The sequence below is a fragment of the Hoplias malabaricus genome, chromosome X2 (assembly GCF_029633855.1).
Source record: "Hoplias malabaricus isolate fHopMal1 chromosome X2, fHopMal1.hap1, whole genome shotgun sequence".
Taxonomy (NCBI): Eukaryota; Metazoa; Chordata; class Actinopteri; order Characiformes; family Erythrinidae; genus Hoplias; species Hoplias malabaricus.
Window position 1 is genome coordinate 36,398,463 of NC_089819.1, and position 19,105 is coordinate 36,417,567.

The 19,105-nt window shown below is 37.9% G+C and overlaps 1 protein-coding gene across 2 annotated transcripts in view; it reads right to left on the reverse strand.

Annotated features, from left to right (window-relative positions):
* LOC136676606 (dnaJ homolog subfamily A member 3, mitochondrial-like) overlaps positions 1 to 14,623 on the reverse strand; it is a 54,282-nt gene extending 39,659 nt beyond the window's left edge. For both annotated transcript variants that reach the window (XR_010796305.1, XM_066653712.1), the window contains exons 1-6: positions 14,411 to 14,623; positions 12,653 to 12,789; positions 11,096 to 11,179; positions 9,830 to 10,030; positions 9,085 to 9,237; positions 7,664 to 7,811 (exon numbers count right to left, since the gene is read on the reverse strand). Coding sequence is in view for 1 of the 2 variants with exons in the window: in XM_066653712.1 (XP_066509809.1) it covers positions 7,664 to 7,811; positions 9,085 to 9,237; positions 9,830 to 10,030; positions 11,096 to 11,179; positions 12,653 to 12,789; positions 14,411 to 14,612 (925 nt within the window). In the remaining variant the exon portion in view is untranslated. The remainder of the gene's footprint in view (positions 1 to 7,663; positions 7,812 to 9,084; positions 9,238 to 9,829; positions 10,031 to 11,095; positions 11,180 to 12,652; positions 12,790 to 14,410) is intronic.
* Positions 14,624 to 19,105: the final 4,482 nt, after the last annotated feature.

Below are 19,105 nucleotides of genomic sequence, written 5' to 3' on the forward strand. Positions count from 1 at the left end.
CCAACACTAAGGCCTCATTGTGCAGATCCTTGCTTTAATGGACACCTCATGGACACGTGACATGCAGTTAGTGAGTGATGTACTTAATCCGATTCCATGTTGTTGTTGATATTTACTATACACAATGGCTGCCATTGGCCACTGAGGTTTCAGCAGCTCTTTGAAAGGCCCAACAAGGCCCAATCATAAATAAATATTTACAGGGTGTCTATGGGGCACTTCGTAAGTACATGAGACATTTCCAAATGTTAGCTGCTAGTTGAAGATATAACAAAATCATAGATTCATTTTTACCTTGTTTGGCCTAAATGGTTCATGTGTCCTAAGGCCTCATTGACCTCTCAGACTGGCCAAAGGTCCCAATTAGGCCCCTTCGTGTTAGGACCATGCCATTGCCGCTTGCAGCTATATTTAGGGGTTCGAGCACGAAATGCAAAGCATACTTTTGTTAATAAGTCTGTGCATTTTTGTCCAATTCTCTTGAGCATGGTGCCAAAACATTCACATGAGTCTGACATTAGGTAATTATAGAAACAATGTTGACATTTTGATTCAAGATGGCCTCCATATGCAGATGAACCTCTTTGGCTTAACACAAGTTTTACTTGAACGTCTGTAACTCCTCCATACTTTATTCAAATGGGTTCAAATTTCAGATTCTACTTAAGGACATGATTTTAAGGGTACCATATCAGCGATGTAGGCCTATTGTTTCCAAACAGGCCTATTCTGCGAGAACCCCGTTAATTGTCGCTTGCGGCTATATTTAGGCTTCCGAGCACGAAGTGCAAAGGAAGCCTATTGTTTTTGTTCTGATTTTTATTATTATTATTATTCTTCCCCCAAAATTCACCTAAAACGGATCGCACAGCCCAAACCGTAAGGCCTACAGACTTAGTACTGGGTCACCAGATAAATAAGGTCAGACTCTACGATCGTGCAAAATAACAGCGTATTTGGCCTCAAGGGGGCGCTGCAGCAAAGAAAAACGCTTTCATTAAAAGATTTTCCACGCCGTGTGGCGTAGAGATGAAATTTTTTTTTCTACATGATCCTTGAGTGCTGATGAATCAAAAAGGTACATACAACCACTAAGCTCCGCCTACTTAGATTTTTTGCTAATTAGCATAATTTGCATAATCTATTTTCGTGAACTAGTCCCTGGATTTTTGTCTGATCCCCATTACCTTGGTGTCAAAACGTTCACAGGAGTGAGCTGGTCAATAATTATCACAAACATCCTGACATTTCGAAACAAGATGGCCGACATATGCAAATGAATGTGTACCGTGAATTGCAAATTTTACTCAAACATCTGTAACTCCTTCATGCTTAACTCAAATCTGATGACCTTTCACACGTTGCTTCTAGACATGATTCGGAGGTAGCATGCATTTGCTGTTGCATGAAATATTATAGGGGGCGCTGTTATAGCTAACAATGTCTTTTGGCTAATATCTCAGGATCTCCAAGGCCAATTAAGTTGACATTTGGCATGCTGATTCTGTCAGCAAGCCTACATATGGGACATTAAGGACGACTCAATACGGGCACGTTTAACGATGTCAACAGCCAATCAAAGTTCAGTTTTATTTCATCATTATTTTGACAGGCTTAACAATGTCCAATCATCATGGCATTTGCATGGTATGTTCATGGACACACTTTGTATTTGCAGAAAAATTTTCGTGTTGATAGCCACAAGGGGGCGCAATTTATTTTTTAAACATGAAATATGGAATATCTCAGTGAAAATTTACCCTATCGACATGTTAATAGTTGCATAATACACTCTACGTAGTGTCTAACAATATTGCAATTGCAACTATTTAAAAAAAAATTATAGATTTTCTTCAATTGTCAGGTATGTGATTATGGAATTTATCGTACTAGTCCGTGAGTTTTGGTCCTATCAACACACAATTGGTCTCATTGCAAAGTGTATTGCCTGTAGGTACATAATTATTAAAAAAACCTTTAGATTTGGACACGCTGTTGCTGCAATACGTCAACAAACACAAGTGGGCGTAGCCAAATGCACTCTTTTAGCTATAACTCATGCAAACTTCACCCAAATCAAACCAAAACGGGTACACATGTGCAAGATGTTCCTCTGAAGAAGTGTTTCAAATATGATCAAAATGCACATACAGGGGGCGCTAGAATTGGAAAAAATACTTAAAAATAAGTTTTTTATTTGTTATAGCGCCACCTATGGATGCAGTACCAACTAAATGTATTGATCTGTTCTGAAGCACATATGAAAGAAGCTTGTGTTTTTTCATAACATTTGGCAAAAGCATTTTTGACTTACAGCTGTTTATGTGTCATGTTTAGAATGCAAGTTACACACCAGTGTTAAGCAGAGCCTGGATGCCATGCAGTAATGAAATTTCAACTTTTTTTTGATAATTATTAAACTTCAGGTTCTTGTGATTCTGCTGATACCACATATGTCCATATTAAGTCATTAAGCACAGACTAGTTCGCGGTCAAACATACGTGAGTTATTCTCAGCAATGTATTCAAAGGCATTATTGAAGAGTCCCCCTTCCCCCCTTCTCTTTCTGACATGCTCTCTTATCTCTCTCTCTCTCTCTCTCTCTCTCGCTCTCTCTCTCAGATTCAAATAGCTTTACTAAGAGACAACAGTAGTAAATAATAAAAATAATAATTAAAATAAATATTTTTCCAACATTTCCAAATTGATATAACATATGAATATATATATATATATACATACACACAAGCTGTATATGTGTACCTGTATAGCATATACATACATACTTATTGGGCATATGTTGTAAGTAGTGATGCATGGGTTATACTGAAGTCAGTGCTACCCACTGTCTCTCAGGCAGTGACAGACTGATACACACTGTGCAGTGAAGAGGGCTGAGAGCCCATCATCCAAGGATTATCTTGTCTTATCTTATTTTTAACAAAATGTAATGATTTGTTTTGGAGCACATATGAAAGAAGCTTGTGACGTTTCATAACATTTGACAAAAGCATTTTTCAGTTACAGCTGTTCATGTATGATATTTTTAAGGCAAGTCACATAACTCTTTTAGTAGCATCTGGATGCCATGCAGTAATGGAATTCCACATTTTTGTTAATAATCCTTAAGGTTCAGGTTCTTGTGATTCTGCTGATACCAAATATGTGCATATCAGGTCATAATTCAGATTGTAGTTCATGTTCAAATGTATGTGGGTAAAGCTCCAACAGCACTGCTTGGTTTGATCCACAAGGTCCAGTACAACACACCACCACCAGATGGCAGTGTTGCACTGTGAATAATCCACCACCCATCTCATAATGCTTAGCAATGGTGCTTGAGGCTCACAGACAGATCAAAATCAGAAATTTTCTGGTTCTCTTAAGGATCTCTTAAGTCAGCAAAGAGTATGCAATGTTGTGTATGATCTCAAAGTGGCAAACGTAAGCAAATTTATTGCCTAAAAAGCGAGGAAGCCGTAAATCGCCGCTTGCGGCTATATTTATTATTATTCTTTTTCTTTTTCTGCCATAAAACGAATCGCACAGCCCAAACCGTAAGGCCTAGACACTTGAGACTTGGTCAATAGGTAGTAGTCGGTCTCGCTACTCAGGCGCAAAATATCAGCCCAATTGGCCTCAAGGGGGCGCTACAGCGAAGGAAAACGCTTTCATTAAAAGATTTTCCACCCCGTGTGGCGTAGAGACGAAATCTTTTTTTTCCCTGATTCCTTGGGTCCTGCCGAATCAAAAAAGTACATACAACCACTAAGCTCCGCCTACTTAGATTTTTTGCTATTTTGCATAATTTGCAAAACCTACTTTTGTGTACTCCTCCGTGGATTTTTGTCCAATTTTCTTGAGCTTGGTGTCAAAATGTTCGCAGGAGCCTGTAGTTTAATAATTATCAAAAAAACGTTGAAATTTCGATTCAAGATGGCCGCCATATGCAAATGAACCTCTTCGGCTTATTTTATGTTTTACTTAAAAATCTATAACAAACTCATGGTTTACTCAAATGTGTTTACATTTCATATTCTACTTTCAGACATGATTCTGAGGTAGCTTGTCAAAGGAGAAGCCAATATTCATATAGGGGGCGCTGTAAATGCTTCAAGTTTATATCTCAGCATCCGTAAGGCGGATCGGACCGCCGCTTGGCATGCTGCTTCTATGGGCAAGGCTGTAGAGGGAAAATTAAGGAGAACTCGATTCGAGCAAAATTGTGATTGTCATCGCCCATCAGCTGTCATCAGCTGTTTGACAACCTTAACAAGGTCCAATCATCATGGGATTTGACTGGTATGTCCCTGGGAGGCCTCCCTAAGAGCAGAAAAATTGTCATAACGATAGCCACTAGGGGGCGCTATATCAAGAAAATATTATATATCTCTGTGAAAATTAAGCATATTGACCCGCAGTTTGCTTCTTTTTATACTCTGCAGAGGGCCTAACAACTTTGTAATTGCAAGTGTTGTCAAAAAATGCTTTGCTTTTTCTCAGTTTCCAAATGTTCAAAATTGAAGCTTTTCGAACTAGTCCGTGGAATTTTGCGATATTCACAAACAGTTGACCTTGTTGGAATCTGCAGAGTCTGTAGGTAAATAATTATCAAAAAAAGTTCAACATTTGGACAAACTTTTGTTGTAATAAAACAATTAATTGAAGTGTGGGGAGCTTTAAACATTCTTTTAGCTATAACTCAAACAAATTAAGTCCAATCAAGACCAAACGTGACAGAAGTATGTATGGTCTTGTCCTGAAGACGTATGTACAATATGATCAAAATTTACCAAAAGGGGGCGCTACAATTGGACAAAAACTGATTAAATGGGCTTTTTTATGTTATAGCGCCATCTAGGAACGCAGTGGCACCCCAACTTAATTATGACATCTGGTCCTCAGTCTGATCAAGTATGTGACGTTTTAAAATTTTTGGGGAAAGCATTTTTGAGTTATAGGTGTATATTAGTGTACACATATAGCTTATATTTGACTTGAGGAATACATGCTAGATCTGTGTTATTGGGAGTGGCCTGTAAGCTACATAGTAATAAAAGTGCAACAATTTTTTGTTAAAGTTCAGATCCTTAGGATTCAGCTGATACCGTACATGCCCATGTTAGGTAAATATCCACATAGGAGTACATGCTTAAATCTTTCTGTATGTGCTTTCATGGCTGATCTAAAAATATGGGAAAGTAGTCATTTCTCACCAGCAGATGGCAGTCTAAGACTATACATTGTGCTGTTGAACTACAGTGGCTCTGAGACATTATGCAAAATGCAATGTGGAGCAAAGACCATAAGGCCCAGAAACACCTCCCTTGGCAGCAAGGTCCAGCAGGTGTAAAATGACTCAGCCAAGGAAAATGACATTCTTTGGCCAGATGGTGGCGCTATAGCAAAGGGAAAAGCATTGAGGTCTATATCTCCTACACCGTAAGGCCTAGAGATGAAATCTTTTTGTCCCTTATTCCTTGGCTTAAGACAAACTAATTTGCTGTTGGATCATAAAGCTCAGCCCACTTAGATCTTGAGCTAATTTGCATAATTTGCAAAACATACTTTTGTCAATAAGTCTATGAATTTTTCACCAAGTCCCTTGAGCTTGGTGCCAAAACGTTCACATGAGTCTGACCCTAGGTAATTATAGAATTAATTGACATTTTGATTCATGATGGCAAATGAACCTCTTCAGCTTATCACAGGTTTTACTTGAACATCTCTAACTCCATACTTTGCTCAAATGGGTTCAAATTTAAGATTCTACTTATAGAAATGCTTTTAAAAGGTAGCATGGCAGCGATGTAGGCCTATTGCTTCCAAACAGGCCTGTTAAGCGAGAACCCCGTTAATTGCCGCTTGCGGCTATATTTATTATTCTTTTTCTCGGCTAAAACGCAACGTGGAGCATAAACCGTAAGGCCTAGAAACACCACACTTGGCAGACTAATAGGGAACCCGTTAAATGACTCAGCCAATAAAAGTGACACTTTTTGGCCTAAGGGTGGCGCTATAGAGCAATAAAACGCGTTTAGGTCAATATCTCCTAAACCGTGAGGCGTAGAGACGAAATTTTTTTTTTTCGCTGATTCCTTGGAATCAGACAATTTATTTTGCAATTTGGACCATTTAGTTCTGCCTACTTAGATTTTTAGCTAATTTGCATAATTTGCAAAACCTACTTTTGAGAACTAGTCTGTGGATTTTTGTCCAATTCTCTTGAGCATGGTGCCAAATTGTTTGTAAGAGTCTGGAGGTTAATAATTATCCAAAAAATGTTAGAATTCGGATTCAAGATGGCCGCCATATGCAAATGAACCTCTTCGGCTCTTCGTCTGTATTACTTGAAAATTCATAATAATTGTATACTTTACTCAAATGTGTTCAAATTGCAAATTCCACTTACACGCATGATTCTGAGGTACCAAGTCAAAGGAAGTGCCAATATTCATATAGGGGGCGCTGTAAAAGCTACAAGTGTATATCTCAGCATCCGCAAGGCTGTTCGGACCGTCCTTTGGCATGCTGCTTCTATGGGCAAAGCTATAAGTGAAAAATAAAGGACAACGCGATTTGGACAAAATTGTGATCATCATCGGCCAATTAGATTTCAGCAGCTGTTTGACCACCTTAACAAGATCCAATCATCATGGGATTTGACTGTTGTTCAAAATTGAACTTTTTCGAACTAGTCCGTGGAATTTGGCTCTATTCCAAAACAATTGACTTTGTTGGAATCTGCAGAATCTGTAGGTAAATAATTATCCAAAAAAGTACAACATTTGGACAAACTGTTGAAACAATAAATCAATTAGTCGAAGCGTGCTGAGTTTTTACATTCTTTCAGCTGTAACCCAAACAAATGAAGCCCAATCAAGACCACAATTTACATACATATGTAGAGTCTTACCCTGAAGGAGCCTGTACAATATGACACTAATCCATCAAAAGGGAGAGCTACAATTAGACAATTACATGTTATGTGCAGTTTCTGTGTTCATGCTGGACTTCTGTAATTGGGAGGGGCCTGTAAGCCACATAGTGATGAATGTTCCGCATTTTATTATCAATAATTAAAGTTCAGGTCCTTAGGATTCCTCTGATACCATATATGTCCATGTGAGTGAAATATTCAAAGTGCAGTAAGCTATTAAAATGTCTAAATGTGAATGACTTTCAGGAGCCCTTGAGGACAATAGTAAATACTTTCACCAGCAGGTGGCACTCTAAGACCATATATTGCTTTTATCATCTACATTATTGAGATCTGGGCGGCACGGTGGCACAACAGGTAGTGTCGCAGTCACACAGCTCCAGGGGGCCTGGAGGTTGTGGGTTCGATTCCCGCTCCGGGTGACTGTCTGTGAGGAGTTGGTGTGTTCTCCCCGTGTTGCTATACATTACAACAACATCTATAACAATACCTTACACCCAATTTTCACTTGTTTGGCCAAACAGGCCCATGCTTCCTAAGGCCTCATTGTTGGCTCATAGTGCCATTTTTGCCATTGGCCCCATTCGTGTTAGGACCATGCCATTGCCGCTTGCGGCTATATTTCAAAATTATTTTGGTTTTCATAAACAATTCATATTTCTTTAAACAGGAAAAGCTGAATTAGTGCCAGATTTTTGGACACAGCTGATGGGTTTACTGACCTGCAGGAACAGGGACGTTGATGGTTTGTCTCTGTTTTGTTTGACCAGTTCCTCTGCACATCACACATGGCGTGATTATGATAGAGCCCCGCCCACCACACCGCCGACATGTGGATTGCATCATAAATGCACCTGTGTTTACTGACTCCTACAAAGCACACACACAGCAAAGAAGAGGTTTATGTGGGTGAGTAACGTTAGCTCAATATTATCATTGATACACAGGTGTAAACAACCAAAATGCATTAATGGAGGTAAGTACCATGCATTATACCACAGTTCTCCTTGGCTGAGAGACGCTCGAGGAGTGCCAATATTGCACGATAAGCATTTACTTGTCCACACGATAAGTCAGAAGTGGGGTGCCTAGACTTTTTCTTTGGTTTCGGTTTGCGCACCTTGTTTCAAGCAGAGTAAAGAGCTATGGCGCAGCTGAACCATAATCCACTTTCTTATTTCTAAACAAAAGAAAATCGCAAGGAAATAATAATAAAAAAGTAAATCGTTACATTTGTGTGGTTTCTGTGACTGTGTTCAAACCAAGTCAAAGAGCATCTTTTATTTTTCCCCACTGCTCTTATTCACCAGCTCAGCAGGACGGCTGTGAAGCCATTCTCCAGAATACTCACTTTTAACTTAAACAGACAGAACTTGATTTACAGGCACTATTTACAAGTGCATCATATATCAGTATGATCTGAATCTGCTGTAAACAGTGGTTAAACCATAACATTTTATTGACTCTATCCATTTATGCCAGGCTCTAGCGCTGTCCTAATTTAGACAGAGAGGAGCTCTGAATAACACAGCCCTTGTTCCCCTCAAAACTGGTGAAAACTGGCTGGCTGGAGACTGGCTCGCTGGAGAAAATCAAGGTTCCAGAACCAATTCAAGATACAGATTTTGTTGAAAATGTCTAAAAAGGATGTGGCACGGGGTGGAACTATATTATATTGTGGAAACTTGATAAAAAAAAACTTTTTTCCTGTATTCTTTATATTAAAACCTAATAATAAACAGCTATTGCAAACTGTGTATAATTGCTAGAAAACACTTGAGGTTCATGTTATAACATGATATATTGGCCCTAGTGTACTGAACTGAGGGACATGGCCTTGCAGCATCATGCCCACAACTGCAGCACTCCAGCACTCTCATATTACAGCATTAGATATTAGATATTAGAATTAGATATTCCCAGCCATGGGAGACTATACACATAATACATTAAATATAATTTGTATATATAGATTTTAATATATGAATTCCAGCCAAATGATTCATGGAAACAGCAAACCCCACAAGACTTACTCTTTCAACACACTACATCCTGTCACAAAAAAAAATGTCATTAATACAGTCAATAACAATAACAACACAGCAACAAATGTCCTTGGAGACAGATTCTAAGGCGTTCTCACCATGCCTGTGCCATTGCAATAGTGGCAGCGTGTGACCTTAGTGCCTGGCTCATGACCTTTTCCCTCACAGCGTGGACAGCTGTCCTCTATGTTGACTGTGATCTCCTTGTTCACGCCTTTAGCCGCTTGAGTGAACGTCAACTCCATCACATACTGCATGCACACAGAAATACAGACATGATCTGACATAGCAAAGCACATATATTGCAATTAAATATGCAATTCAGTAAATACTTATAGATGATGTTCATGGTTTAATCAGAAAACACTTTTCATCAAATTCTGAAGATATTTCCTTACTACTTCACCATTTGCTAGCTCTCCAGTCTGTTTGTGTGTTTTAGAACCTGGAGAGAATGTCTACTGCGCATTTGAGTATACACAAGCAAGTACAAATTTTATTTATAATAATGCTACAGAAGCAGGTAAATACAGTGTTGGGCACACTTGTTTAATGCTGTGTTCTAATACATACTTGTGTGGATTAGTTTGCGTTAAAATGTCTGACACTGAGGACCACACTGGTTTTAAAAGTCCAGCCCAACTGTATAAATGTAACTAACAAAATAGTGTTTGCAAGAACAAGTTGGCCCTTTATGTTACAAACTTAAGTGAAGGAGTGTTCCTTCCCTGCCCCAATGGCAGTTTTCAGAATCACCTGCAGGCAGTTTACTCTATTTTTCAACATCTTTACGGAATAAACATTGAGGCAGCCAAAAAGGCAGTCTTTTGAGCTTGAACTGACCTCAGGTGTTTGGTCAAATATCGAGGTAAAGTCCCCAAAGCCCCGTGCTCCAGCAAACTCTCCGAAAATTTTCCTAAAAAGCTCCTCAGGGTCCACGGTGGTTCCGCCTCTCCAGTACTGCTGCTGACCTGTAGCTCCAGCACTTCGACCCTCTGCTCCATATAGATCATACTGCTTCCTCTTCACTTCATCACTCAGAACCTACACACACACACGCACGCACGCACACGCACAGAAATAAAGACAGACAAATAGGCACACACAAATATTTAAAGGTTAATAAGGTTAATATCTATAAGTTCCTGCTATATGGTAGATAATAATCTGTCTTAACTGAGCCTGTAAATAAACTAATGCTACAGGCTTTAACTCTCAAACTCTCAATTTCTTTCTTTATTTAATGACATTTACTGTTGGTAAGCTTTTGTTAAAATTTCTTCCTACGTATATTAAATATATTATAAGGCCTGTTCATACCAAAATGTTTTTAATGATAGAAAAAAAACATTCACATCAAATACAATATGTTGCTCTGTAATGGGACACAAAAGCTGCATTTTTGTTTGAGAAATAGATAAAAACTTTTATATAAATAATATAAATCAAGCCTTGTGTGACTAGACATGTATGCCGTCCCTATAGAAAGAATTCTCCACTTTGGATTTTTTTTCCATTTTTACTGCTTTTATAAATTAAATCATGGACAATATAATTAGAATGCTTATGAAAATAGCACAAAAAAAACACCAGGACCAGGACTAAGAACCACTGCTGTACACTGACAAGGATTTTCTGAATGCCTGAATCTTTTCCCAATATTATATAGAGTAGATGCTGAAATAGCTAAATTCCTTGCTTATTTGAGATAGTTGAACAGTTTGGTAACTCTCTCACAACATTTGAAAAAAAGCCACAGCCCCTCATTGCTTGCAAAGACTGATCCAACAATGATACCCATGTTTCAAAATGACTTTACTTAAATATTTTACAATTTTTTCTCTCATATGTTACCCCTATCCCAACTTATTCTTAATGTGTTGCAGGTGTCAAATTCAACATTTGTTTATATTTACAAAATACAATCAAGTCTGAATAATTGTCACTTCTTTATACTTTTGCTTATCAAATATTCAGAATTTAACAACTCACAGATTCCTGTTTTTCATTGCATTTTACAAAAACTTTTGTCCCAGACATTGAATTTAAAGTAGAATATGTATTATTAATGATCACAGGCTAATGCAAGGATTACATTTAAATCCTAACCTCATAAGCTTCAGCTAGTTTGGCAAACTTCTCTTTAGCCTGTGGATCACCGGGGTTGGTGTCAGGATGGTATTTCTTGGCCATCTGGGGAAAAAGATATGTTAAATTGGGAAAGCACAATTTTGCCTTAGAGTTTTGAGCTATTGTTTATGTAATCTCTGTAATTTATCTCACAGCACAATATGAGCTAAGCTGGATAAGTAAACAATATTTTGAAAGAGTATAATGTACATATATGTTGTTACTGAATTTAAGCTTATTTAAGCTTGTAGCTTTAGGATTAGAATGGTATCTATCGTACATTTTTTTATTGCTACTATCTGAGTAGCCCCAGGGCGGCACGGTGGCGCAGCAGGTAGTGTCGCAGTCACACAGCTCCAGGGGCCTGGAGGTTGTGGGTTCGATTCCCGCTCCGGGTGACTGTCTGTGAGGAGTTGGTGTGTTCTCCCCGTGTCCGTGTGGGTTTCCTCCGGGTGCTCCGGTTTCCTCCCACAGTCCAAAAACACACGTTGTAGGTGGATTGGCGACTCAAAAGTGTCCGTAGGTGTGAGTGAATGTGTGTGTGTCTGAGTTGCCCTGTGAGGGACTGGCGTCCCCTCCAGGGTGTATTCCCGCCTTGCGCCCAATGATTCCAGGTAGGCTCTGGACCCCCCGCGACCCTAAATTGGATAAGCGGTTACAGATAATGAATGAATGAATGAGTAGCCCCAAGCTAGCAAGCTAGCATGAAAACAGACTTAAATCAAGTTACATATATCAGAAGAGTCGGGTTGGACAATAATAGAATATCAATATATATCGCAATATAAAATGATTCAATAATAATGTTATTAATTTTAACACTTTCCGTATTTCAATATGCATTATTTTCAACATCTGCCACTGACTGATGTACATTACAAACCACTGTCATCAGTTCAGTGCATTTTATTTAAAATTTAGTATAAAAATATTAATACATATAAAGCCAATAGGTTTCATGGTGATGTCATATTTCTTGTTTGTTTTTGGAAGTTTTTCAGTGGATTTTATACTGTTCATATAGATATGGGAAATATATCATACTGACCAAAATTAAGAAATATATTGTGATATACATTTTGACCATGCTGTCCAGCCCTACAGGAGTATAAAGTAAATTTAAAACAAATCAAATATGTTTTAAACATGCTAAAGTCTAAGAAGTTTTATTTCTATTGTTCATGACAATGTTATCAGCAATGATTTCAGCTGCTGAATTCTACATTAATGTTAACAAACATCACCCCATCTAGGAGGGTCATATAACTAGTTGAGCTAATATTGTAAATAATCCTTTATAAACATCTGCACACTGTACATCAGTCTTAATAACACAGTAATGTATGCAGCCTGATTCATTCTAATGGATGTAAAATATATCATTTTAAAAATGAGGACTGTGTTTAACCAAGAAAAAATTGTTTAAAATATTATGTTTAACCAAAGAATAATGCATGCCTGCCCTTTAACAATCCCACTGAAACAAAGGGAAAAGAGAACCTCTAGGTATGAGTTAATAAAGTCTCTATAATTTACCTGATAGTAAGCTTGCTTAATCTCTTTCTGTGTAGCTGTGCGAGGTATACCCAGCACAGTGTAGAAATCCTGCTTCACATACTGCACTGAACTGCTATGGAAATACTGTGAACCAGAAACTCTGTGACATTTAAATCCTGTAACACACACACAAAACGCATGATCACGTCCAAGTTAGTATTAGTATAAAAAGCTTTTAGTTTGTTGCCCTTCAGGTGTTTAATTCTGATGCTTTAAACCTGGTGCTTGTAAACACAGTGCATTATTTAACATATAATATTGTTACAACATACTGTATACATCAATAGGCATACACTTTGTATTTCTAGAATGTAGTCCATCTGTTGCTCTGCATACTTAATATGAACAACAGAGCAGGTATAATTTGGGTGGTGGATCATTTGCAACACTGTACTGACACTGATATGGTGGTGGTGTGTTAGTGAGTGTTGTATGTGCTTGAATGAGTGGATCAGTAACAGCAGTGCTGCTGAACACCTCTAGTCACTCTCCTCCTTTAGTAGTGGTCAAAGGAAATTGTCCACAGGATACTGGCTGGATATTGGTTGGAGAGCGGTTCTTAATATAGCAGTGATATAGAGGAGTTTAAAATCTCCATGGGTTCTTGCTGCCATAGAATGCCTAGTTTGCAATATTTGGGCTCCAAAGCCAATAAACCACTGGATGAGTCAGATGCACAAAGCCCTGGCAAAGTACTAGAATTATCAGTCTAAACACATAATTCATTTTGTCAGAATAGAGTGTACAAAGTAAGTTGCACATAAATAATGGGAGCCTTAGTAGCTGCTGCCATTAAAATTAGTCAGTAGATGAGATACTATCGCTAAGGTTACATCCTCAAGATGAACCAACAAGGTAGTGAGTGGATAGTGTATAAAACTCCAACAGTACTGCTGTCTAATCTATTCATAGCACTGCAAAATTAACACACACCCACCACATCAATTTCACTGCAACCCTGAGAATTACCCTTCACCGCAATACTATCTCATATTTTTTAATTATGAAGAACCCAGTTAATGTAGTCAACAGTTTGTAACTGTAGACTTACAAAATCCACTTATGTGGTAAGTGGAGCTGAGGAGGTGGCTGAACTGTGTGAATGTTCAAAAGTTGTTTTTTTTAACACACTTTACAATAAACAATTTGCATCAATTTTAGACTCCAATACTTAATTGTGCACACACAGCTTGTATTAGCATCCAGGGTAAAGACTGCCCGTTACAGTAGAAACTGTTACTTAAGCAAATTATTTTTTTTATTATGTGTCTTATGTTCAGTTACTATCAATATGCACTTTTTCTAAGCGTTGGCCACCAATTTCCTTAAGCTGTAGTTTCTAAAGCAAATCATTCATTATGGTCCCAGGGCAAATGGGCCGGGCACAGACCTACAATTCCCATGATGCGTGTACTCAACTCCCAAGACTACTAAACAAATTCACTATAATTTGTGACATCAAATTAGTTACATCATCTTTGTTTTTCAGCTCAGTTAAATGAAATAACATGTTTAACAGTTTAAATTTGAATCCATTTTACGAAAAACACACACACACACACATATATATATATATATATATATATATATGAGAGAGAGAGAGAGAGAGAGAGAGAGAGAGAGAGCTCTTAATTTTCTTAATATAGAGCTATGTATTTTCTTAATATAAAGCTATATATAGAGCTCTTAATTTCCCATTATAAACAGTGTAAAAACTATATTTCCTCTGTCTCCTACCAGCCAGTCTCCCCAATGTCACTCTGTTTTTCTCCCTCCAGCGACTTTTACTAAGATCCAGACAATAACACCGACCCCCGGAGACGCTCAGGCCGGAGATGTGAGCGTGTGAGAAGGAGCTAAATCCCAAAGAAGCCCCACTGAGCCTCGGTAATGTCTTTAAAATCCAGCGTGTGGAACACAGCACCGTGGAGGCAGCCATGTTTAAACAAGCTACGTACAGACCGGCTCCGCGCAAGCGCACAAACAACACTTACTTGTTATTACCCCTGTTTTACACCAGGGGACGCCGTTTACTCACAATCTGCGCCTCATCATAACTCCGTTAATTTGAATAGCCATATACACAACATACAGTGCATGTCCAAATGTTTCTATACATCCCTTATAATAAATAATTAGCCTAATTTATTTTGCACGCACAGATGGAATAATCTCAGCAGAAAAGCCTTGGCAATAATGTGATTTACTCTGCGGACGAAGGTTATTACGTTGAGTGACGTGTCAGAAGGAGTCTAACCCCACCAGTACTGATATGTTTAGGACCTATTATGCAATAAATAGGATTTTAGCCATTCAGTTTTCTAGTTGTCAATAAGTGTCTGGGGTCATACTTGGACTCTCAAGCCTTTGAAATTTAACACACAAAGTTATCCCATCCACAGTGTCCCTGGAGTGGAAGGTCAGTAGTGTTTGGCTATTTCTGTGCTCCTCAATTTGTGGTGGACTGGCCCCTCCCTGTGGCCTCTGAGGCTTGGACAGCGCTCCAGCCACATACAAGACATCATCACAAGTGTGGCTAAAGGCATGATGAGTCTGGTTTTTGGTTGAACGCAGGGCCAGCGTATGTGATGTGTTTGAAGGCCGCGTGTGAGTGCATTGGGACTGCAGGAAAAGAGAGGGTAAACATGATTTATATGTAAAATTTGGCCTGCATGACATGGACAAAAGTTTTTTTGAGAGTTCTTTTCATGATCCCTTCTGTTTTAAAGGAACACTAGGAAAAATTTTGGTTTTTGTGGTTCGTCCTAGTGTAATACATTTTTAAAGCACTTCACTGAAATCATTGTGAAGGGAAGGGAGAGTGGTGATTTCCTACACTCCTCAAAAAGTTACATAGTGCAATTTCTGCAATGCTGAGCCCAGAGTAGCAATGACAAGTCTCGCCCTGTTACAGGCCAGTGGAGCATCACAATGATTCTGAAGCTGTAAAAATACTTTTTTTTTTAATGTTTACTCATTGCTGGTACAAATGTTTAACTATGTCTAACTAATGATATTAAAAATGCAATGAATTAGATGCTGTGCATGAGCCTAAGGTCAAAATGCCCACTGCCAAGTGTCAGAACTAAGAGAAGAGTTATGAAGCTCCATCTGGTATGAGACAGAGGGTCAGGACTGACCACTTCAATACCAACCATTTTTAAGGTTCTCTGGCTAAATAAAATCAAATCCTCACAGCAATGTTCATACATCTAATGTAAAGCCTTACCAAACCAATACAAGATGTTAATGGCGCAAAAGGAGGAAGGAAAGACTGATTGGCACCTATTACTTTCTGAAGAATCTGTATACAATTTGATGGGTACAACTTTAGAATAAGACTACATTAATCTATATTTATAAATGGTTTATTAATGGTTTTTAATTAGATTGTAAATGAAAAAATGTGCATTAAAAGCCATTCATAATTATTTATAACACATAAATAGAAAGTGCAATAGTGACATGCTGTTTACCAAATAGTGAACCCACATCCATTTACACTGTTAAATCTCAGATCTTTGGATACTTACCTTACTTTGTCTTCTCCTTCAATCGACATTAAACCAGTCAGTTTCAGTACATATTTGTTAATAATTTTAACCATTTACTCACCAAGCTTAATCAATTAACCACTGATAGAATGTCTTCTTAGACACTGATGATAACCTGCTGCACCTTAACATATGAAATAACTAATTTCACATTCTAAAGTATTATCATATTCTTTACTTTGACATTTTCAGTAAGTTTCACTATTAGATGAAAAGTTTCACTGTTGCCCTTTATATCTCTGTTATAAAAGATTATTAATTACCTTTAAGGTGTTTACAAGCTGATTAAAAACCATGTAATAAACAGATTTTTAAACCTTATTTTAAAGCAGTACTTGGCGGTGTCTCCATCTAGTTATTAAAATGAATGTTAAAGTGTGTGAAAGATGAGAAAAGACTAAAACAGTATATGCATTGATACAGGATGATACAGGACCGCTGCCTAAATTGGTCTGAGGATGTGAAAGATGAGTTGTACTCAGCATCACTTTGTGAATTGTGTATTAACTAGCCTTGACCGTTTAAACTTTCATTAACTGAGAGTCAAAATACAGAAAGTTTGATTATCCAGCTGTTGCTTGTGTTTGTTTAAGCTAAACATGAAAGAATGTGAGCTTTTGCAAATATTGCAGTGTGTGTGTGTGTGTGTGCTGGAAGTTAAAATATGGCCTACTGTTTACTGACATCAATATTGTGCAATGGGCTTAGTTTGATTTTGGTTTACTTGCTGTCTGTCTGCTTTTTTGTTGTTTTGTTAAGTCTGCTGTCTGGGTCCTCTTTGTGTGTGTGGTTTGGTTTTTGAATCCTCCATACTGTTGAATTCCCTCATGTTTCCATGGATTCAGAATTGTTAAAGAGAGGAGAGGACAAGTAGAGACTAACAACTCCCTTATCTATGTAGCTTTTAAAAGAATCCAGCATTTAATGAGGTTAAAGGGCTTATATTTTGAAAATCCATTTTTTTGCAGATAAAATAGTTTGCATACATTTGAAATTAGTTGTGATCCATAACTAATCATCCAACATTATGGTCAAGTGTTTGAATGCGATCAAATCCTCACAATAATGTTCCAATATCTAGTATAAATCTTTCCCAGAAGAGACTGTTACTGCTAAAAAGGTAAACATATTAATGGCAAGATCAATTATTCTGGAGGACTACTGTGCTCACAGCAAAACAAACTCCCTCTTCCCTTTGTATTCTTTCAGAAGTTCTGCACCTTTTGAGTAAGAGACTGATTGTAATTCTTTTGTGGTTTAAATTGAACTTGTCTGTAAGTTTTCAACTCACTGTTTGACATACCACAGAATCTCATTAGTAACTTGAGCTGTTTAGTTTTTAGCAATTTCATTTTGTCAGCAGTCACCTGAATTTGGAGTTAGTTCTTCCTTAAGTAATGCTCTGAAACAGGAAATGTATGTCAAAATAGAAAGAAACATTTCTGGTTCCATTAAGAGCCATGCTTGTTTAAGGGATGTGTGAATGTGAAGAACCTTTTAAACGTTTATAAGGCCCTCAATCGATCTTAAGATTTATTTAAACGTATTAGTAAAAATGGTTCTTTATGTAATCAAAAGTGTTTCTGCTATGGCTTTGCTCAAAGAACCCATTGTAGCATCTTTATTTTTAAGAGTGTACCCATTATGCAGGAGGAATTGACCTTTTTTCATTATGCAAACAGGCCAGAGGGCTAATAGGTGGTGAGGAATTCTCTTAATTTTATAAAAAAAAATGTATTGGGTTAAAATCAAGATGATCACCTTTAATGCACTTAATTTCAGAACCATGTAAGATAATGCATGTTATCCACATTCATTGGACCACAAAGTAAGATGCATGAAATGTCTTAATGAAACTAATTTCTTAGAAATGCAGACACAATTATTCATTTATTCATTAATTTTCTGTAAATGCTTCATACTTTTCAGTGTCTGGAGCCTACCTGGAATCATTGGGTGGGAACACACCCTGCCAGTCCATCACAGGGCATTACACATTCATTTGAAAGTGACGCAACCCGTTGCATCACCATGACACTAACATACAAAGTATATATTACATAAACATTATATATAACATAGTTATTCTAGTCTAAAATGACTGTGGTAATGCACCACGAGGACAGTGCACTGACTAATGTCAGGAAAACAACATTAAATTTTGACCAGTACATGACATCAGTGAAAGATGGTCTCACATGGAGACATGATCCAAAATCTCCAGCCATCTTTATGGGTCTCCCAGCATGTTAATCATAAACACTCAGCTAAACCTCAAGTTCCACAGTATCATAAATTGGGCTTTCGTACAGACCAGGTGGCAGGCTTGAGCTGTGTGGTCATAGGTGTGGTCATCATTCCACTTCAAGAAGCTTGTGTATAGTTTTTAAAAGTGTTGGCATTCACATGTCCTTTCTGAATCTGCTTTCTATTAAACAGTCCTGCCCCTCCCCACATTCATAGTTACTGTGCTGTGATTGGCTCTGATCATAGCCACATGCAGGTCATCCAGCTATGTTTGAAGGGTCAGGGGTTGAGAGGATGTCGCTCATTTTAAAGAATTGACCACCGTTCATTGAGCTATTTAACTCTTCTCAAAATGGATGCCATCTGGCATGTGGTTTGGGCAATCACTTTCACAATTTCATGACAAAATGATGCACCATCTCCAGGCGTATGACTCTGATCTGGAGGCATTTTTCTGTGGCTGCTCGTAAAACACATAGATTGGTTTTGCCCAATCTTTAGGATGCCAGCCCGAGGGCAGGGTATTTGAAGTGGTCAGATTTATTGCTCTAGATTGGGGAGGTTAATTGAAAAATATATCTAAAAACATCAATTATGCCATAAAAGTGAGATTTTACAGTTGGTCAAATAG